The sequence below is a fragment of the Lipophrys pholis genome (assembly GCF_963383615.2).
Source record: "Lipophrys pholis genome assembly, chromosome: 3".
Lineage (NCBI taxonomy): Eukaryota > Metazoa > Chordata > Actinopteri > Blenniiformes > Blenniidae > Lipophrys > Lipophrys pholis.
In genome coordinates, this window is record NC_137627.1 from 13,167,882 (window position 1) to 13,190,925 (window position 23,044).

At 39.7% G+C, this 23,044-nt stretch overlaps 3 protein-coding genes across 3 annotated transcripts; all 3 read right to left on the reverse strand.

Moving 5' to 3' along the window:
* Positions 1–336: 336 nt before the first annotated feature.
* On the reverse strand, positions 337–8,347 carry LOC308107403 (uncharacterized protein; the record flags this gene model as incomplete). The annotated part of the gene is made up of 11 exons (XM_080459724.1): positions 337–1,256; positions 1,534–1,657; positions 1,812–2,039; positions 2,158–2,949; positions 3,223–3,520; positions 3,696–3,913; positions 5,127–6,287; positions 6,456–6,686; positions 6,771–7,595; positions 7,734–8,019; positions 8,142–8,347. The coding sequence occupies 11 exons, from the start codon at positions 8,345–8,347 to the stop codon at positions 337–339; spliced, it is 5,289 nt and encodes a 1,762-aa protein (XP_080315850.1).
* Positions 8,348–8,959: 612 nt separating this feature from the next.
* LOC308107404 (extracellular calcium-sensing receptor-like) lies at positions 8,960–12,345 on the reverse strand (the record flags this gene model as incomplete). Its single annotated transcript, XM_080459725.1, has 6 exons — positions 8,960–9,882; positions 10,014–10,137; positions 10,470–10,697; positions 10,785–11,591; positions 11,836–12,124; positions 12,209–12,345. The coding sequence occupies 6 exons, from the start codon at positions 12,343–12,345 to the stop codon at positions 8,960–8,962; spliced, it is 2,508 nt and encodes an 835-aa protein (XP_080315851.1).
* Positions 12,346–14,692: 2,347 nt separating this feature from the next.
* Positions 14,693–17,989, reverse strand: LOC308107405 (extracellular calcium-sensing receptor-like; the record flags this gene model as incomplete). The annotated part of the gene is made up of 5 exons (XM_080459726.1): positions 17,847–17,989; positions 17,471–17,759; positions 16,620–17,375; positions 15,755–16,184; positions 14,693–15,600 (listed from the first exon to the last, which is right to left on the reverse strand). Exons 1-5 carry the CDS (start codon positions 17,933–17,935, stop codon positions 14,693–14,695), a joined length of 2,472 nt encoding a protein of 823 aa, XP_080315852.1. The 5' UTR covers positions 17,936–17,989.
* Between the last annotated feature and the right edge of the window lie 5,055 nt (positions 17,990–23,044).

Below are 23,044 nucleotides of genomic sequence, written 5' to 3' on the forward strand. Positions count from 1 at the left end.
CAATCAGTCTAATTAGGTTTCCATAATTGCAGTTGTAATAGCTGACAATAAGTCCCATTTCTAATCTATCGAGCCCATGCATGTATTTACCTGCATGAACAAATCATATGTGCTTCTTGCATTGCCACCTGCTTATTCATATTTATAAATCTTACAACACAGAAACATGAGTACACCTTTCCATAAGCAGTGTGTGATGTGTTGACTGCACAACAAAAAATGAAATCAGAAGAAAACAGGATGGCAGGTAAAACAATCGTTAATCACTTGACATGTGGTTAACAAGTTATATAATAACCTTACTCCCATAACATGACTCATTTTTACAGATTGCTTTCAGTTTTCACAGAGACGTATGTCCACTTTCCCCATCATATTCTTTTTTGTGTTTTTCTCGGGTTTCAATAAGATTACATAACATTTTGGAATAAAAATACAAATCAGCAGACCGAAACTGGAAGCCAGAATAGCAAATATTTCTACAGCAACACTGAACTTCCCAGGAGAGCTGACATAAGCCGGGATGAAGGTGAGCCACACTGCACAGAATATCAACATGCTAAAGGTGATCAATTTTGCCTCGTTGAAATTATCAGGCAGGTTGCGAGCCAGAAAAGCAAAGATAAAGCATAAAATTGCCAAAAGTCCAATGTAACCGAGAACAGCCCAGAAACCTACAGCTGAGCCCAGAGCACACTCCAAGATTATTTTGTCCTTGAATTCTGTAACATTTTTAGATAGGAAAGGAGGAGAAATTGTTAACCAGAGGATACATATGATCACTTGTATGAGAGTGAAACCGAGGACGCTGAGTCTCTGCTGCGCAGGCCCAAACCATTTCATGACATTACTGCCTGGAAGTGTGGACCTGAAGGCCATGAGCACCACCATAGTCTTCCCCAGCACACAGGAGATACAGAGGACGAAGGTGATGCCAAATGCTGTGTGTCTCAGCATGCAGGACCACTCAGAGGGCCGGCCGATGAAGGTCAGAGAACACAGGAAACACAGAGTCAAAGAGAAGAGCAGCAGGAAGCTCAGCTCGGAGTTATTGGCTCTGACAATGGGAGTTTTTCTGTATTTGAAGAAAATAAAAGCCACAAAAGCAGTCATGCCTGTTCCAAATAAAGAGGCTGCAGTGAGCAGGGCGCCCATAATCTCTTCATACGATAGAAACACAGCCTCCTTCTTTATGCAGGCATCTCTTTTTTTATTTGGCCAATACTCAGGGTGACACCTTAGACAGTTTATAGAGTCTGCAAAGTAAAGTTGACAGATATGTTAAATTTCATGGGATAATCTTTATGGGAACATTAAATTAAATTAAGTTTTATATATGTTAATATTTGTTGCACTCCCACTACGATTGCTTTGCTGCTGTCTGTTGAGTAATTATTTCTTTAACGTTTGGTACTAGACTCATATTTTTAGTGAGGCTACATTTTATATATAATGTCCCCATTTAGGGTGGAAGCTTTCAGTTAATGTTTATAATTGTTATGATGTTTATAATAATAAGTCAGAAAACCCCACCTGTGTTATTGCTGATTTTGCCTTCTGCACATCGTACACAGTCATAGCAGCAGACTGGTTTCCCTTTCTGGAGAACCTTTCGAGTTCCTGGAGGACACTTTTCGCTGCAAACTGACACGGGCACCTGCATGAACAAAAAGTGAGGCAAGAGTGTGAGCTGTATGTTCTTGCCTTAGCAGTAATTTTGATTCCTCAAACCAAAATTAATATACAAGTACATGATTATACATATATGATTGCCTTGTAATAACAAAGAATATAATTATTTAGCAGATTACCTCTTGGACGTTTTGTGCCCAAATTAAAGATTTATTTTGCCAATTTAGCTGTTTACCCGCAGGTAAAGTTGCGTCATAAAGACCAACCTTAACAAAGTCTACAATATCATTTTTTCTTGGCTGCCAGTTCACAATTTCATATTTTGCAGGTGGGTCTCCATGCACATTAAAGTATACTTCATCTCCTTCCTTTGTTTTGAAACTGGTCTTTCTTAATTGTTGTAAAATCTGAAAAACAAAACATTAAGTTCACGAGTATGAGTATCGAGAACGACAAACTTTTACAGGTTAACTGTTTTTTTATAGTTTCATAGTTGATTTAATAGAAATTTGTTTTGAAACTCACTGTGATTGGATCTAACTTCACCATCCTACATGTTTTACCACAGTTGAGTATATCATGAAGTGCATGAGCCACAGCATACACTCCTTTATAGACATTGTTGAAAATAGGCATCAGAGACATATCAGTGAAGCTGTTTTGAACTCCAGTCAGATCTTCACGTCCAGTACACTCTCTGTCAGCTCCTGTTGATGACTTTGACTGCTTAAACCTGCAGTTGAATAATGTCTCCCAGAACTCTGAAAAAATCTTGCTGCCTGATACATTCAGTGGCTTCACATCCAACATGAACTCCTTCAGGCCGGTGACATGTGCTTTGGGGATGGAGAGACCGATGGCTCCATCCAGAATACGTTGCTTATCAATTGCTGCAGTTTGAGAGTCGACGATCCACGACTCACTGCCAACCCATTGGTATCCAGTCAAGTTGTATTGGGATAACTCAGGAATCAACACATCCATATCTTTGTGGGAGAGGAAAGCAACTATAACCTTAGAAGTTGAGGATTTTAGAACACTTATTATCTTTTCAATTCTGTCTGCTGTATCTGTTCTGTAAAAAGGAACAGAATATTCCAGACAGATTCCCAGCTGCTGTGCAGTTTCAGTGAATGTGGCCATGCCATTATTGCCATAATCATCATTGGTTCTAATCGCGCCAACCCAAGTCCATCCAAAGTGCTTGACCAAATGAGCCAGGGCTCTGCTCTGGTAGTAGTCACTGGGTACCGTTCTGAGGAAGGATGGGTACTTTGTTTTGTCACTGAGGCAAGCGCATGTGGCAAAGTGGCTGATCTAAAGACAATAAAAGAAGTGAGACCATTAGATTCAAGTACATAAAATCAACAAATCCCTCTATTACCTTTGGTAACAATGTGAGGGAAAAACAAACATTGCACATCAAGCCAATCATCTAAAAGAATATATGTTTGTATAAAAAAATAAGACTTTCGAAATTGTGAAATGACAATGTAAATTTTACAACATTCACAAAGCCAATCCAATTAACTAGAGAGAAAAACTGTACAGTCCCCAATTCTGAAAAAAAAAAAATGTATGTGTACACACCATTGGTATTCTTAAGGGTCCAATGACAGTAGCTATAGCTGTGCAGGGAGATGAGGAGGTTTCTCCCATTATGGCCTGCACTTGTGCCGGTTTGGCACAGGTCACCTCAGAGGGTGTATAAACAATTTCATTCCCATTTGCCAGGGCCAGTGCAACTCTTGTACTTCGAGCAATAGAGCCACAGCTATCATATAATTTGTAGCCCAGAGAGATCCCTGGCAACAAGGCTGTACTGTTATTTATCTCCTTAATGGCAAAAAGCATCGCCTGGGCAAACTGGAACTCTCTGAAATTCAAACTGCATTCAGAATGATATGAATAGTTGACTTCACAATCGTAGTTATCGTTAAATATTGATAATAATAATGGAATAATTGCAACTATACAATGCTATTACACAAATGAATGGAAAACATCTGCAGCAGCATATTGTATTCAAAAAAAGATTAAATTGACCAATATGGTTTAATTACCTGTTGCATTGCAGTGTCTGCGGTTTGTGTGTGTAGGTATCTTGGCTAACTTTCCAACTGGTGTGAAAAGAGAAGATTCCCCCCAACATAATGTCTCCATCCTCAAAAAGGTTGGGCTGTTCAGGATCCCCTCTTTGCCTGCATACTAACTCTTCAGTCTGAGACAGCGACGCCACTAATAACAGCTGTAAAAGGGACCAACCCCGTTCTGCCGGCCTCTGTGACCAAAAGAGGCTTGTGCGTGCTGTCATCTTTATGAATGTCCTAAATCACTGGGTAGCATCACATGCCCCTTTTTGCACTGGCATTTATACCTTTTGGAACAACATAGAAAACATGATGGCTAATCTTATAGGAAAGTTTGACATGTAAGGGTTGTTAGATGACAGACTATTTTGTTTTGATTATGAAAGCATGCCAAAAACATTCATTTTCTATTTTTGTTTATTTACAAATATTTCATATAATCACCAAAACACTTGAGCAGAGAAAAAACTACACATGAGACAGACAGGGTCCCTTAAAGGTTCCCTTCATGTCAGAAAACATACTTTAATGACCAAATCGCTAATCTGTTCTTTAAAATGTACATATAGGGTGATCTTTATAATAGAATTTGCTGAAACTTGTTCATCAACAATAAGTGTAGGCATAATAATATTATATTTACTTTATCTTTTATCTTGGTATTTACCATTTCTTGATCACGTTAGAAGGTTATTTTTATTTTATTTTCATATTTTTATAAAAGGTCATTATCGAACATGGGCTTCCTTAATGCCACCATAGTCAGTCATTTGTTACTTTGAAATTTTTATCACAACAATTTGAACTCCTTTAAAATACCCTAAACAAAAATAGAAAACTGTTTACAGGTTTTCATTTGAAATATCCTGGCATCTAACATCCTGCGCTGGATCTGTATTTCACCACGGTTGAACAACTTAGTCTCAAGTTGTGGCACTTGAAACAAATCAATAAGTTAGGCAGCAACTATAATGAATACAGTGGTGGTAGTCCAGACACGATTCCACTGGCAGGGTTTTTAATAAATTATAAATCTGACAGCATATGTTTTTAGTGCACACCTACTGTTTTCATAACTAATATATTTGTTCTGGCTGTACAAATACAACACAAGCAATAGTGCACAGTTAATGTAATAGTTTTATTGTATAAAAATCTAAACAGTCTAGTCTAATCTAATACAGATTGCATGCATGTAAAGTTGGATACATATAAGATATATTTATAAAAAAAACAAAAAAAACAATTGATTTGTCATAAATTGTGAAATTGTTATGTCATTTAGATAGAAGCAACATTTTAAAGTTTGCAGAAATTACAGTACAGTACTTAAAATGGACTTAAAATTTTTATTTTTTTCAAATGAAAACAACAACTTCATAACAATATTTTTTCTCAAAGGGCTCGTGTGGTCCCTTTACCCATCATGTGCTTCTTTGTGTTGTTTTCCGGTTTTAATAATATGATGTAGCACTTTGGCAAAAAAATGCAAAAAAGCATTCCATAACTTGAAGCCAAAATAGCAAATATCTCCACAGCTACTGTAAACTTCCCAGGAGAGCTGACATATGCTGGGATGAATGTGATCCAGACAGCACAGAATATCAACATGCTGAAAGTGATAAATTTTGCTTCATTAAAATTATCAGGCAGCTTTCTGGCCAGAAAAGCAAGTACAAAACACAACATAGCTAAAAGGCCGATGTATCCTAACACAGCCCAGAAGCCTACAGGTGACCCCAGGGCACACTCTAGTATAATCCTCTCTTTGTAATGTCTCGTGTTTTTGTAAGGGAAGGGGGGATTGATTGTTAACCAAAGTATGCAGATTAAAACCTGTATTAGCGTGAATCCCATAACGCTGAGTCTCTGCTGTGTGGGCCCGAACCATTTCATCACATTACTGCCTGGAAGTGTGGCTCGAAATGCCATTAACACCACAATTGTTTTCCCAAGAACACAAGATATGCAGAGAACAAAGGTGATGCCAAACGCTGTGTGTCGCAGCATGCAGGACCACTCAGAGGGCCGGCCGATGAAGGTTAGGGAGCACAGGAAACACAGAGTCAAAGAGAAGAGCAGCAGGAAGCTCAGCTCGGAGTTGTTGGCCCTGACAATGGGAGATTTCCTGTAGCAAAAAAATATCAGGGCAACCGCTATTGCCAGGCACGCACCGATGACAGAAAAGGTTACCAACAGTATTCCCATTAGCTCAGTGAAGGTGAGGAACTCAATAGCTTTCATGTCACAGTTATTCCTCTCTTCGTTGGACTTGTATTCAGGGGGGCATTTTGCACATTTCACTGCATCTGAAAGCATAAACATGTTTAGGCTGTACAGCACATACATCTTCAAATAAACCAAAAAAGTGCCTACAGTGATCTTGCCCAAAAGAATAACAATGAGCGCCAGAGTAAAGGCTATTAATCCTGCTGTCTCACTTGTACTGTTGCTGAATTTTCCATCAGCACACGTGATGCAATCAAAACAGCAGATGGGCTTGCCCTTGACGAAAGCCCGGCGTGTCCCTGGCAAACAACTCTCACTGCACACAGATCTTGGCACCTGTTTTAGAAATCGATCAAAAAGGTCCATGAACAATCATGTCGAAATGGGAAAGCTCTCAGATATTATGAATTCTGTGTGTATCTGTATGATTAGTAACTGAGAGTGACATACATGTTTTGGTCTGTGAATTTGAACAATGACAATGTTTTAGCAGCATTCACTCACCTTCAGACTCTCCCCTGCCCAGATCGCTCGTGTGCCTGCTTTCATCTCAAACTGTTGGCCTTCTGGCCGGGAAGCATCGTAGTAACCAATGGTTTCAAAGAGTATGTACCCTGTTTCATCCATCTTCCAGTTCACTAGTGCATAGCGTGCCACAGGGTCACCCAACTCGTCAAAGAACACGTTTTCACCAATCTTAGTGGTGAAATTGACTTGAGTTAAGTAATGCAGCACCTGTACAGTGATTGATAATGGTGTTAACGATTTGTACAATAATTACTTTGTATCACTATTTGAGATGTGGATACAAGCATTTACCTGCCATGGTTGTACATGTCCCCTTTCAGCACACATATTATTCTTAAACGGCCCCTCTCCATCTTTACAATTGAAAAGTAAGTCAAGTGCATGAGCGACAGCATACGTGGCCTTGTAAACATTGTTCAGTAAGCTGGCATCTGAAACATCTGTGAAGCGTGTCTTCAGGTCCCTCAGGGACTCCTTCCCATTGCATGCTCCTGGTGCATCCTCAGCATGAGTCTGTCGTGTGGGAGTCAGGATGCAGTTGAACAACTTTTCCCACAACTCCATGAGACCCTGATTCCCCTCTGAGCTGGAGGGTCTGCTGTCGGCTAGAAACTCCTGCAGCCCGGGGATGCGAGCATTGAGTGCTGCGAAGCCTACTGCCCCCTGAACCACATCGTAGTTTACAGGAGATGCAATGTAACGATATGTTATCCAGCCCTCACTTCCAACCCACTGCAGGCCTGTCACATTCTGAGCGTGAAGCTCCTTAATAAGTATGTCAAGGTCAGTGCCATCAGCAAACGCCACTATCACCTTTGATGTGGATTTCTTGATGATGTCCACCACTTCCAAGAACCACTTTCTGGGATCTGTTCGGTAAATGGCCACAGAATATTCCACACACACGCCCTCACGTTCTGCTGCGTCCAAGAAAGTTGCCATGCCACCATTTCCATAGTCACTATTAGTTCTGATGGCTCCGACCCAGGTCCAGCCAAAATGTTTCACAAGCTTGGCAAGTGCTTTGCTCTGGTAAAGGTCACTAGGTATAGTTCTGAAGAAGGAGGGATAGTCTCTCCTGTTGCTAAGACATGCACATGTGGCTGAATGACTGATCTGAAAGACAAAACAAACATTTGGATAGCATACGTTTTGATTGTAAAACATTCCACATTCTGGATCTTAAAATTCTAGAACACATTTTTTTCATGACAATGTGGGTGTGCAGTGAGCATACTTTCCCTCAGCACTCACCACCGGTATATGGAAGGGTCCCATGGTGCGTGCAATGCCTATTGTAGAAGTGGATGTGGTTTCCCCTATGACAGCGTGAATGTTAGAGAGTTTGTTACAGCTGGCGGTCCCATTGTTATACCTATTCATTAGGTTCAGAGAGGCTCTGATAGACAATGGGATACTAGGACAGGAGTCGAAGATCCTATAACCCAGTGTGACTCCTGGTAACAGCTGTGAGCTGTTGTTGATCTCCTCAATGGCAAACATCATAGTATATGCATACTGAAGCTCTCCTGGGTCCAATCTAAACAAAAGGAAGACACGTTTTCCAATGTGTTTTTGTCAGGAAAAACCTCAAAACAACATAAAATATTTATAATATGAATAAACATACTGTACTAAATTTCTTTTTAAATTCCATCTTACCCTTCGCAATGGATTGTTCCCGGGTTAACTTCAAGAGTCGGATTAACAGTGATTGGGTTCTGATGGAAGGAGAAAATTCCTCCGATGTTGATATCTCCCTCCTTCGAAAACTGAGCCATTTCTTTTGTCCCATATGTTTGACACATGGGCTCTACTCCTCTCACAGCCAGAAGGGAAAGAAGAAGGATGTCGGCTATCAGCAGCATAGTTGCTCAGCTGAGTATCTGCCACCCAAGGCCCAGTGAGAAGCTCCCTCAACTATCAGCATTTTATGAGTTTGCCATCACAAAGCTACAGGGGCTTGGTTGCAATGTTTGTCAATATTATGTTTGCCTCAACCAATGATGTTACTGGTGGTGTGACTGACAGCCGGATAAACCAGTTGGAGGACCTTTTACATTTGTCATGTTTTGAGTTACTAAAATCATTTACTTGGAGTTTCATTTTCACAAGCACTGTCATAGCGCTGAGTTTGGCTGTGTATTTGTTCAAATGAACAAAAACATATTAATTAAATGAGGCTAAAAAACTGCTACATATAAATAGGTAATGTGTCAGAAAAAATGTCACAGTGATTAATAATCCACATCATTGGAACTAAAGGTTCAGGTATAGAGGGGCTTTGGGTTGAAATGTCAATTTGGCTCAGATATTAAATAGAAGTTCATTAACTAAAGCCAGTTGGCTTTAAAAATCAAATTCTGACAAGTTTTGAAAAATGTACTTTACATTTAATTCCAAACACATTCAAGTTTTTTTTTTACAAACTTAGATTATACTAGCAATACACTGACACACTGACACTGTAATATCACAGATTATGTACTCATTTGTACCGATTTTGACTGATTTCTTTCCATCATATGTTTCTTGGTATTTCTCTCTGGTTTCAGAAGTAAAATATAACATTTTGGGGCAAATATACAGAAAAACAGTCCAAAGCTAGAAGCCAAAATCGCAAATATCTCTACAGCTACGGTGAACTTCCCGGGAGAGCTGACATATGCTGGGATGAAAGTGATCCAGACCGCACTAAATATCAGCATGCTAAATGTGATGAATTTGGCTTCATTGAAATTATCAGGCAGCTTTCGAGCCAAAAAAGCAAGAATAAAGCACAGTAAAGCCAGAAGTCCGATATACCCCAACACGGACCAGAACCCTACAGGCGAGCCTAAATCACACTCTAAAATGATCCTTTCAATGGCATGAGCTGTGTTTTTGTAGGGGAATGGTGGGGCAATCATTAACCACAGTACACAAACCAACACCTGCAGTAAAGTGCAGCTGAGTACACTTGTTCTCTGGAGTGGAGCAGAACACTGAGGGACTGTGTTTGTTGGCCTTGTGGTTTTAAAGGCTCTCACCACTGCTATGGTTTTAGCCAAGATACATGACATGCACAACGCAAATGTTATGCCGAAAGCTGTGTGCCGCAGCATGCAGGACCACTCGGTCGGCTGGCCAATGAAGGTCAGGGCACACAGGAAGCACAGGGTTAAGGAGAAGAGCAGCAGAAAGCTCAGCTCTGAGTTACTGGCTTTGACCAGAGGTGTGTGACGAAACCGAAAGAAGACACATGACACTGCCAAAGTTAGAGAAGCTCCCAACAAAGAGAACGCAGTGAGAAGGGCCCCCATGGTTTCTCCAAAAGATAAGAACTCGATCACCTTTGGAATACACTGACTGTGATTTTCATTTGACCAGTACTCCAATGGACACCGAGAACACTCAGCAGAATCTAAATGGAAAGCATGCAAAACTGAATTATGTTTATATATTTCTGAAAGACTTGATATGGATTCTATTCAATTGTTTCATGATTTACTTTTAAGCGATAACATTAGAAATAGTAAGAAAGAATTTACTTACTGCTTGAGTTGCTGATTTCTCCAGCAGCACAGGCGACACAAGAGAAACAGCAGATTGGTTTTCCTTTAATTATGGCCTGTCGGAAACCTGTTGGACAACTCTTACTGCAGACTGACAGTGGCCTCTGCAACGAAATTAAAGATTCATAAGTCAGCTCCCGTAGTCTCTTTCAAATATCTTTTTTTTTAACATTGAAAGAAAATATAAATGTGCGTTATTTTTTTATCTATTCAAATTTGATTTTAGCTTTACTTGAACTCTTGAACTTCCATGTTGCTCAACATGAGAAATGATTTGCTCGACTGAGTAGTTCAATTATAAAGTGTAATGTCTAAATAATTGAGGCGTTTTGTAAAAGCTTCTCATGGTTTTCTCAGTCTTCCAGAATGATCTTTTGCTATGCATGGAAAAGCAAATTCTCTTTACCACAGTTTGTTTTTGTTTTTCCATACATACCTTTGGGGATCCGTTAACCCATGTAATATTTATTCCTTGCATGGTGAACTGTCTTCCGTTTGGTAGTGAAGCGTCGTAGCTTCCTACAGTCACAAATACAGCATCTCCCGCTCGGTTGGTCTGCCAGTTCACCAGCTCGTAGGTCGCAGCAGGGTCTCCATTCTCATCAAAATATACCTTTTCCCCTGATTGAAGAGTAAAGTTCACGTCTTGGAGGTGTTTCACAATCTATGAAAGCAGATTGTGATGATTCACTGCTCGTACAGTAAACTATAAGGACATTTTTTTATTAATTTAATGGCGATGATCCCTCACCTGATTTGGATCTATATCATCTCTCCAGACACATGTGTGATTATTTGCTTTACCACTTTGTCCACATTTTAACAAGGTGTGCATGGCATGAGCTGCAGCATACACTGCTTTATAGACATTGTTAGAAATTCTTAGTTCTGACACATCTGTGAAAGAATTGTTTAGATCCCGGAGAGTCTCAGAACCAGAACATTGAGCCTGACCATTGAGACTGGATTGAAAGCTGCAATCAAAGGCTGATTCCCAGAACTCCTTTAGCAGGTTATTATGAGGGTCCTGACTTGGGTTAACCTTCAAAAGAAATTCCTGCAGACCTTTGATCTTAGTCTTTCTGATGGTGAAACCCAGAGCTCCCATTAGAATGCCAGCATACCTCTTATTAGCCAAATGGCCCGCTGTAATCCAAGACTCACTGCCCACCCACTGCAACCCAATCAAGTTCTGCTTCAGGGCTTCCTCAAGCAGAATGTTCATCTCGCTCTGAGCAAGAAAGGCAATCAAAACTCTTGCAGTCCCTCTACGTATCACTTGGACCACCCTTGCAACGTCCTCATCGGAGTCAGTCCTTGAAATGGCCTCAGAATACTCGACACAAACCCCCTCCTGGGTTGCAGCTGTGATAAACGTTGCCATTCCATTATTACCATAGTCATTGTCACTCCTGACTGCCCCAACCCACGTCCATCCAAAGTGCTTTACCAGCTTTGCCAGGGCTCTGCTCTGGTAATAGTCACTGGGGATGGTTCTGAAGAAGGATGGGTACTCCTTTCTGTTACTCAAGCAAGCACATGTGGCAAAATGGCTGACCTAACAGGATAAAAGGCAAACAAAGGATCCGTGAGGACCTGAGAAAGCAAACGCATAGTTTTTGAATGTAAATGGAAACACAATCTAAAAAAGAGAATTTAAAAATGTATTTTTAATCTGAATATTGAGAAGTTTCATTGTCATTGCATGGGAGGGACTCTGAAACTTTGTTTTGCAAAACCTTCTTTTAACACATATAAGCCTAAATCTCAACCCGATATAACACAAATATGTCAATATTTACCACGGGTATTTGGAAAATCCCTGAAAGTTGTAACAGCACAATGGTTGATGAGGACTCAGAGGCTCCGATGATGACATGTACAGATGACTGACCAGAGCAGTTTTGTCCCACAGTCCTTTCCTGTCCATTCATCAGACCCATCACTGCACTTGTCGAATGCAGTGTTGATCCACAGGTGTCAAACACCTTATATCCAATTGAGATGTTAGGCAGCAGAGAGCTACTATTGTTGATCTCTTCTATTGCAAAAATCATTGTTTGTGCAAAACGAAATTCACTGAAATTTATCCTGAAAAGTGGTGAGAAATCACAATTTTGAAAAAACCCTCTCATTGCATGAAGCAGAAAAACAAGGTGAGGCATAAAACAGTACCTGGAGCAGACGAGAGGCTTTGGTGTATTTGTCAGGGACAGTGAAGGCTTTGAAATGTGAGTATGGATGGAAAAAGCTCCTCCGATAGTAATATCACCTTTCTGAGACAAGAGTGGAACGTCTGGGCTTCCCAGCATTTTACACACAGCTCTGTCCTCTGCTGCTCCAAAGGCTCCTGTAACAACCAGAAACATAAACATTACACGGATGGAGTCACACATCTTTTACAACACAGAAGCACACAAACTCAAAGCTGCAATGCTCTCGAGATGGTGATGATGATGACCGAAGCCCTTTTATTAAATCAGATCATGATGATGTCAAGCTTTCTTTCATTCGAGAGGAGGAAACATGTTACAAACATGATGTGATCATAACCATGGAATCTAAAAATAGCTCAGTCAGACTGTGAATTCGTATTTTGGAACTATTACCATAATATGTTTTTGGGATATTTGAAAAGCACAACAATGTCAGCCATGTATGAAAGCTGTATGAGCGTCTTTAAATGTTTGGATAAGAAAGCTAAACAGGAGAAATGGGTGAATTTTATCTGAGTTTATAGAAGTGGGTTATGGATAAAATGTATTTTCTTATTCATAATTTTGAAAAAAAACAATATCAGATAAGGCTATATAATAAAAGTGAATACAATGAAATGCTTAACTGTAATACATAAATACATTTATGGCTTTAATTATTAATTGACTCATGTGGATTGATTTGTATTGAAAAATGTGAATTGTGAATCTCATATGAGTGTATTTTTACAGTTAAAGAAAGGATTACACATTGTTTAAGAAAAATAATGTTTTTGTACAAAATGTATTTATTTTTTTTATTGTACAGGGTGTGGTGGTGGTGGTGGTGGTGGTCACTGCTCTTCAGTGGTAAAGGTCTGAGCAGCTTGGAGGGAACAAAAGGCCTCAGTAGCTCCAACCTACTACAATCAGACAACGATATTAGATAATCTGCTGGCTGTGAATCTGGTGTTATAACCCATACATGGGGGAGCTTAGGCTACAAATCATAGCCAACAGATATTTTCATGGAGCATTAGTCCTGGAAGACATAGGTCCAGTTTAGAGAAGTGTGATAGGAAAGACAATCTTTTATAGTTATAGGCATACAAGAAGTCGAGTGAATAATGAAACAGGTGAAAATCATACTTGTTGTCACTTTGAGTGTGCTCAACCCGGTCTCTCTCTTGTTATTGCTCTTTTTGAAGTTAAAAATCAATGTGCTATTTGGGTATAACAACAGTTTTTGATACAGTAGTTGGTAAGGGAAATGTTTGGCACTCTGAATTTATGACAGATATCTAATGTTAATTCCATCTAAATCTCTATCACAAGTTTACATTAAATTACATCTATTTTCTGCAATTCTGCATCTTTTACTTTTCTACTTCGCCATTTTTCACTGTCACGATGGTGGGGGAGTTCAGCTTCCGGTGGCAGTTTTATAAGTCTTAAGTCTCATGCAGTAGATTCCGACAGGAATATGTGTATTTATAGAAACGGGATCATTTTTGTATGCATGGTGTGGCGGCCTAGAGGTTAGAGAAGCGAACTTGGGTTCGGAAGTTCACAAATTTGTATCTGATAGTGCACGTTCTCCCTGAGCAAAAGCCTTTGGAAGGGTTCAAGCTAAGCCTGCTCCCTGACGCACTGAGGCAGCAGTGTGCTTGCAGATTTAGTTAAGGTTAGCCATGAATTGGATGGACTAAAAGCTGAGAAGGAATTTTCTCAAGGGGATTAATAAAGTATGCTTTCTTATTCTGTGGTCAAGTCTGTAAAAATGTCAGCATGTGGCTAGGAAAGATTCATATCAGGGAATTTTTTTGCTGCCTTGCGGGCATTTCTGTTTGAACACATTTTATCTATACTTGATGTAAAATATGAATTCTTTATTCTGAATCGTTGAGTTTATGACGTGGCTTGTCAAATAATGTCAGCTCAAAAGAAAAATCATGTGATTCTAATCACAACACAGGGATGATGTGACCATAAAACTCCAAACTTCCATTTTTCAGCCCAAATCCCATGATTTAATAGATGCATAAAAGATAAAAGCAAAACATTTTAAATCTGTCTTTTGTTTTTCATCCACACTGAGTTTCCAACTGTGTCTGAGGTGGAAATGTTTGTGACTTGTTGACCATGAATAAAATAAAGTAAATGTTGAGTATCCTTTGTGTATGTGTCAGTTGTGGTAATCAAAATGAAGACACAGAGAGCCATGAATGTCTTTCCATCATTGTTTTTAATTTCTGTTGAATGAAATGGAGTTTTATATAGTTTGCACAAGTTGATTAAAATGCTGGGGGTTTTTTCACAAACATTTGTCACAAAGTTAGTACATTACATGTTTAACTTGAATGCTGTAATTTGACTTTTAATTCAGCTTTGAAAATACAGATATTCTAATGGACACAAAAAATGAAGCTATTGATATATAATTCTTCTTATCTGACATCTACATTTATTCAGACTGTATTTTTCCCATCAGATGTTTCCTTGTGTTAAGTTCAGGTTTCACAATGATAATAAAACATTTTGGTGCAAATATACAAAAGAGGAGGCCATAACTAGAGGCCAGAATAGCAAATATTTCCACGGCTACAGTGAACTTTCCAGGAGAGCTGACATAAGCAGGAATGAAGGTGATCCACACAGCACAGAATATCAACATGCTGAAAGTGATAAATTTTGCTTCATTGAAATTATCGGGAAGCTTCCGTGCCAAAAATGCAAGCACAAAGCAAAGAACGGCTAAAAGTCCGATATATCCAAGCACGGCCCAGAACCCTACAGGTGATCCCAGCGCACACTCAAGGATAATCTTCTCCTTGTAGTAGTTCATATTTTGTAAGGGAAAAGGAGGGTTGATTGTGAGCCACAGTATGCAAATTATGACCTGTATAAGAGTGAAAGCCAACACGCTCACTCTCTGCTGTGCAGGCCCAAACCATTTCATCACATTACTGCCTGGAAGTGTGGCTCTAAAAGCCATTAACACCACTATTGTCTTTCCCAGGACACAAGAGATACAGAGAACAAAGGTGATGCCGAACGCTGTGTGTCGCAGCATGCAGGACCACTCAGAGGGCCGGCCGATGAAGGTGAGCGAACACAGGAAACACAGAGTCAAAGAGAAGAGCAGCAGGAAGCTCAGCTCGGAGTTATTGGCCTTTACCAATGGCGTGTCCTTATTGATTAGAAACAGAATACCCACTGCAATCGTCAGGAGCACTCCGAACAAAGTGAAAAACACAAGTATTTGACCCATTACTTCAGTGAAGGACAGAAACTCAATAGTTTTTAATACACATGCATCTCTGTTTTGATTGGACCAATACTCCCCGGGGCACTTTTTGCAGTCATTTGAATCTGTAATCAAAATATTGTTACCATTATTCAATTAGTTACATCCAAAATATATAAACGAGAGACTGTAAGGCTGCCATCGCAAATTTGATCATAATGCACAGACTGTAGTAAGAAAACAGCACATGTAAATTATTGTAACTCAACATTTTAGTACCTGTAGAGTTGCTTATTTCTCCATCAGCGCACGAAATGCAGTCATAGCAGCAGATGGGCTTTCCTTTCTGAAGGGCTTTGTATGTTCCTGGGTGACAGCTGTCACTGCACACTGACACTGGGGGCTTAGAATCAAATAAAAATAGATGTTTTAAACAGTCTGTCATGACTGTAATGTCAAAACTGTCTCCTATGACATTCACCTCGTTGCTTCCTCCGGGCCACATTATAGCTTCAGTCTGAAGGACAAACATCTGTCCAGGAGGCAGGGAGGCGTCGTAGTATCCAACCGGTTCAAAGTGAATGGATCCATCTGATCCACGCTGCCAATTCACCACCTCGTACCTTGCTGCAGCTGCTCCGCTGCTATCAAACCATACCTGCTCCCCATTCTTGATGGTAAAATTCACCTGCTTCAGTGACTCCACCACCTGAAGACAGACAAAAGAAACCGAAAAAAAAAAAAAAAAAAACACTTCATCCTTTAAAGGGCAAACATTTAATTACTTGGAAAGGTAATATTTTTTTATCAGAACCTGTTCTATGGTATTTCAACACATGGTCACAAATTCTAGAACTCTAGCATTAAACTTTTGAAACTGTAGGAGTCTCACATATTCTAGAGTGTTCACACACTTTAGAACTCCCCAAAAAGTGTCGAATACACAAAGGTTCGAGAATTCCCACAAGTTATACACATTGTAGAACTAACAAATTTCAGAACTCCCACAGATTCTGGAATTCTCACAAATGCCTTCCCTGTGTTCAACACATCTACTCCCTAATGTATTCTGTGATTATCAATGAGTCAATAGTGTTAGTTTGGAAGAACCATGTGGAAGATCAAATAAAGATCATTTATTTACCTGCTCAGGTGTGACCTTCACTGCTTTGTCACAGCCCTGACTGTCAGAGCACTTCAGGATGCTGTCCAGAGAATGAGCGACTGCATATATTGCTTTGTATATGTTAGCAGAATATCTCAGCTCGGACACGTCATCGTTGTAATCTTTCAGCTCAATTAGATCTTGGTTTTCTCTGCAATTTGTCATTTTTGCCACACTGTCATCAGCCGCCTCCTCGCACTGAAATTCTGTCTCCCAAAAGTCTTTTGTCAAATAATTCTGCATGTCGCTGATGTTGGCTTTTTGCACTGCAAATCCCAGTGAACCTCCGAGCACACTGAAGCTGGTGGGAGTCACCAGGCTGTCGGCTGTTATCCAGGCCTCCACGCCGATAAATTGTCGGCCTGTGATGTTGTGCAGACTCAGCTGCTCTAAAAGGTTATTCATTTCCACGTGAGCCAAGAAACCGACAATGACTCGAGCAGTGCTTTTTCGAATCACTTCCACCACTTTCAGAAGTTTTTGAGGTTCTGCCCGGTGAAATTTCTCTGAATACTCCACGCACACTCCCTCCTCTCGAGCTGCTGTCAGAAAGATGGCCATGCCGTTGTTGCCGTAGTCACTGTCACTGTTGACTGCCCCAACCCAAGTCCAGCCAAAGTGCTTGACCAACTGTGCGAGGGCTCGGCTTTGGTGCAGATCGCTGGCAATGGTTCGGAAGAAAGAGGGATACTCCTTCCTGCTACTCAAACACTCACAGGTCGCTGAGTGACTTATCTGAGTTTACATGGCGGGGGGCACACGTGAAGGAGACAGAGTAAGAACAGTCTGCACATAATTTACACGTTGACCTCTATCAATGTAGCTCTTACCACAGGTATTTTAAAAGGTCCAGTGGTACGGGACAAGACGATGGTTGAAGAAGATTCTGACTCTCCTATAATCGCATTGACGGCAGATTGACCTGAGCAGCTCTTTTCTAAAGTCCACTCATCACCATTGAGCAGAGCCATCGCCGCACGCATTGAGGACAGTGTTGAGCCACAGTTGTCGTAAATACGATATCCAATAGTAACATTGGGAAGAAGAAATGCACTTTTGTTTATTTCCTTAATAGCAAATATCATGCTTTGTGCAAAGCGAAACTCCCTCAGGTTGGTGCTGACACAAGAAGAAGAAAAGTACAAACATATGATCATCAGTCAAAAACCCATTAGACAGTATTTTCCTTTTTGACGTAATAATTACCTTGAACACCTTAGACGTGGAGGTTTCTCTGTAAAGAGAAGTGAAGGTTGTGTGACTCTACTGTGGATAGAAAAGGCTCCTCCGATCATGACATCCCCTTCTTTAGATAACAGCGGAAACTCAGGACTCTCTAGTATCTGGCAGAGAGGAGCCTCCTTCTCCTCCTCCGCCAGTGTCTCAAATGCCAACAGGATCCCTATGTACACCAGCTTTGTTGTCAGCAATGACATTTTCCTCTCACAGATGAGGCAAAGTCACCGAGGCCAGGCTCAAAACAGATTTAAATGTGAAATTCCAATATCTTTGCTGATGACAGTGCCCACTGGACCTCCACTAACCAATCAGAGATTAGACAGAAAGGACGGCCTAGTTTTGGTCTTGTCATGCTTGTGATGAGTTACTAAGTTTAAGATGCCGTGATTTCTTGACTTTCTGAGATTACTGAGTTACAATAAAAGTAATACAATGCATTGTTATTAAAAAAAAAACATATACATACACATGATCGAAAAAATTGCTTCATACCTGTACAACAACGATTTTCAGTAAAATTACTTTTTTGTGACAGACGTTTACTTTTCATATAGGTTGGTGGCCCAGAAGTTGGAGCAGCGTGCTTGTGTTTGGAAGTTCACAGGTTTGAATTATGTTGTTGCTAAGCGACCATTATGATGAAGGCCTTTGACCCCTGGCACAGCAGCAGCCCTTTCCTCGCAGTATATCCAGTTAAATTGAATTATGAACTGGCTTATTTATTTATTTATTTATTTATTTATTTATTTATTTATTCATTCATTCATTCATTCATTCATTCATTCATTCATTCATTCATTCATTTATTTATTTATTTATTTATTTATTTATTTATTTATTTATTTATTTATTTATTTATTTATTTATTTAGTTGTGGTGTAGTTCTTGGATCTTGGATTCCTCTTAGATCTCAATTCTAAAAGGTACACTGACTAAGTCATTCCTGTATATGGTTCCCTCTGATATGCAATTGATCATTCTTTTTATGTTTTCAACTCACTTACATAATCATATTAAGTGGAGTACTCAGTGTTGCAGTGGTTATCGCTCCAGACACTCCAGACTAGGAGTTTTGGAGTCTGTATGACGTTTTCTTTGCATTTATCTGAGGTTAGTTGGTTTAGGCTTGTAGTTAATTGACCTCGTGACTGTGAATATGTGTGATTGTCTGTCTGTTGTGTCTTTGTCCTGTGATGACCTGGCAACCTGTTCAGGATGTACTGCAACTTCACCCATAGTCAGGTGGGATTGGCTCCAGTGCCATTATATGGACAGTTGAACTTATTGGCAGCCACTCTATCTAAATATTGAGTTTCCCTTCTCTCTGTACAGTAATAGTAGAGTCAAACTCTGAAGCGCACCAACCAAGGCCTGGATTTTCAGACACATCTCCTTATATTTTCAATAAAAAAAAAAGTTATCTATGATTCTAGTTTTAATTCTACCTTAAGAAGATCCATTTATTGGGTTATTGTATGAGGATAGGGCTGTATAGTGTTGCACTTTTGGCTCATAGCAGGTTATAGGCATAGGTTCCTGCTTTAACGTTGGGTGGGTTTGAGGAAGTTTCAATGTGAAGTTTGCAGTTTCTCCCTGTGTCTGCATGTGATGTGTGTTTTTTTTCTCTGTCTGGAAACTTCATCCATAGTCTGCTGTGATATGTCAGCATGTGTGTGTTTTTACAAAAAGCGCCTGTTAAATGTCTGACATTGCTTTCTCATTTACCTCTTTAACTTCAAAAAACACACCCAATGAAATGTCTTACTTTAATCATCTCATCTATCATCTGATGTCTTTGTACTTATGGTGATTGAAGATTTGGCATAAGTTAAAATCTTATTTTTTCGTACCCAGAGTCACAACTTTATGAAGGTTTATGGTGTGATTCGAACCGTCATTCATCATATGTTCAGGAGGAAATGAAATCCAATCATTCAAGGACAATCCTAAATCAATATTCATGAATTTCTACTAAATTACATTGATATATTTACATTTCACTTCAAACTGTCATACTATTTTGAAACATTTTCTGTGTTTTATTGAGAGAATTAAAGTCACACTTTTGACAGCCGATCAAACTATTACCACACCTGATATAGCCATGCACTGAACTGTGTGATATTTAATTTGGTGTTATTGTAATTTTTTTAATCAGTAGGGGTTTTTAGTAGTCGGCTGATGTGTCTCTTAGCTCCCATTTAATTAAAAAATAATAATTGCTGTTTGTGTGGATTGTGGAGCTGCCTGTTTGTTTATGAAACACTCCAAACTCTCTGTTGGTTGTGCCCTTTGGGAGCTGATTTAGTAGGAAGTGTTGAAGTGCAGATGCCTCGGGCCTGACGATGACTTGCAACACCGGCTTTTCCAAATCACAAGCACGCTAACGAGCTATAGAACTCCCACTGGAATTCGTAATGTTCCAAGACTTCTCCCCTAAGTCTCTTCTGAGCTTACTGGAAACCTTCTTTCAGGCCTGTTGCACCATCGTGCCCTGGAGATCGCCATTGTAGAACTGTTGACCTTTGTCTCGGCTGGAGCCAGAGATGGGGATAGTCTTGATACTGCTGTCTTTGTGTAGCTGTCTTTTTGTGTTTTCTTTACATGACTCTCCTGTATCTACATGTTTTTTTTTTTCCTATGGTACTCTTATTTCCTCCCACAATCAGAAAACATGCCTTTTAGGTTGATTGGTGCCTGTAGATCTGTGTAGAAACACATGTGTACCATTTTCATCAAGCTTTGTATGTGCTTGTCTGAGTCATCACCCAGATTATACATGTCTGCCTTGGATGATCCTACTTAGCACATATTGCTACCAACTGCATTGCTCTGGCGATCATGCAAGCTTTTCTGTTACAACAAAGCACAAGGTCAGCCTCGACCCACTGGAAAGACTATCCCTTTTGTTGTGTTCCCCCTGAAGGTTGAAGGAAGTTGCTTTGTACAAGGCCTATATGCTCTTCGTGCTATTACAATGACCTCATAACGATTAAGAGGGAAATAAAATTCAGAAATGGAAACTAAAAAATAAAAAATTTAATTATTTTGAAGGCCAGTTCTGCCAATAATTTCTGATATCCTTCATTGCCACATTGATGACCTGTACGTCTCACCACAACTGCTGCTTAATCGGTCTCAGGTCAGGTACTCCGTGATTGGTGATGTTTCTACGATTATACAGCAATCTTAATAGATCTGGTTTTATGCAAGGCAATAGCATCATAATAAAAGGAGAAATCCTTCAAGAAATGATTCTAACTACCACATGAGACGACACACAACCATAAAATGTTGAATTTATTTTTTTTTTTTTACTGTTTATGTTGATGCCGTAACTACATTTCCATATATCAGGAAGAAGAAGAAGAAAAAAGAACTTAATTAATTAAGCAAGTGTCAGGTGCTGTTTGAAAATCTAGATTTTGACAGTTGTTGTTGCTGGCACAATAGAGGCCTGCTTATTGACTGAATCTGCAAGGGAAAAAATGTATATCAATTCAGTTTTTGAAATAATTTTTATTCCTACAACAATACAATGCATACCTCAATTAACAACATGAAATACACATCAGTCCTGCTCTTGAAAAACCCTCGCCATACTATGAACAATGCTGCCATCTCCTGCCATGACTGTGCTATCACTGACAGATGCAATAGTATTTATCATGCGGATGTTGTCGCTGCTGCTTTGCGAAGGACCAATTTGCCAGTGTTGTTATTATCAGCTGAGATTGACTCCAGCTTCATTCATCTTTGGTATGGATGAAAACAGCAAACAAGATGAATATACGTTTTTTTAATTTTTTTTTATTTTTATCCTTATTAAATGTAAAGTGAGAGAAACGTCTTTCCTGAAAGCTTCTGGACACTATAAGAGGATGGTAGACATGAATGAAATGCTTTTTAAAAAAGATGCTAATTTTGTAAACAAGTTATTAGAAAATTATTTGACAAAATAAAGAGGAGACATAATTTATAGAGCCATATTTTTGTTTTTCTATCCAAGGAGAACAGTACACTACAGCCTGCTTGTGTTGAACAAAATACAACTCAAAGGTAGAATGTCATTATATAAACTGAATACACCTTTTTATATAAATCCAAACCTAAACATATAGGATAAGAGCTCAAAACATATGAAAACAAATCCAATTGTGAAAACTAAATCCGTAAAGTAAACTGCATCATTATGAAACACATGTCGAGGCACTCGGACGCGTATTGTTTTATCCAAAAGACTCAATTAAAATGAATATTATTTAAGGAGTGAAGCATTTTAAAGAATGGTACAGCAGAGTTTAATCTGAAATTGTGAACTGTGGAGCAATGCACAGATCACAATGCATCAAGGGAAACGTGTTGCTTAAGCCACTAACAGAAAACACACACACACACACACACACACACACACACACACACACACACACACACACACACACACACACCCACTCACACACACACCCACTCACACACACACACACACACACACAGTTTTCTGATTTTATCCCTGGGGCTTGGACAGATCACCAGTCCATAACAGGGCAAAACAGTTTCACACACGAGCAGTTAATCTGAAGCAGATTATCTTTGCCTGGGTAAAATGCATGCTTTTGCACAGGGAGATATAGAAGGGCCTCTTTGTGAGGCAAGAGCACCAACCTCTGCGTTATGTACAGTTCCAATTTTCCCATGTGAATCTTGACTCTAATTTTCGGTAATTTACCCCCCCCCAACCACCACCACCACCACCACCACCACCATTAAATGTCTTGAACAAGTTTATAGTGTGAAGAGCTGCCCATACGCATGCGGCGTAAATTAATTTGGAGCATTTTCCTCAGTAAGTCTCTGCTGAGGAGAACAGGCCTCTGCTCCCTCCACAGCCGTAAACATGATTAAAGTGGTCACAAATTTCCCCGTGCTTCAAAACTCAGAGGGTGACCTTCACGAAGAGAGAGACGGCTAATCTGTTGTGAAGTGCCACTAGAAACTCCCACAGGGACCAAATGTGAAAAGAAAATCTTTCATCTGCTGAAAAAGAACCACGAGGACTTAGTTAAGGTCATCTTTTGTGGTAAAAATCTTTTCATTCTGCCCTGGATGTCTATGTCTGATGGACAACCGGCAGAGTCGATAAGGCAGAGCGCCTTTTACTAAACACG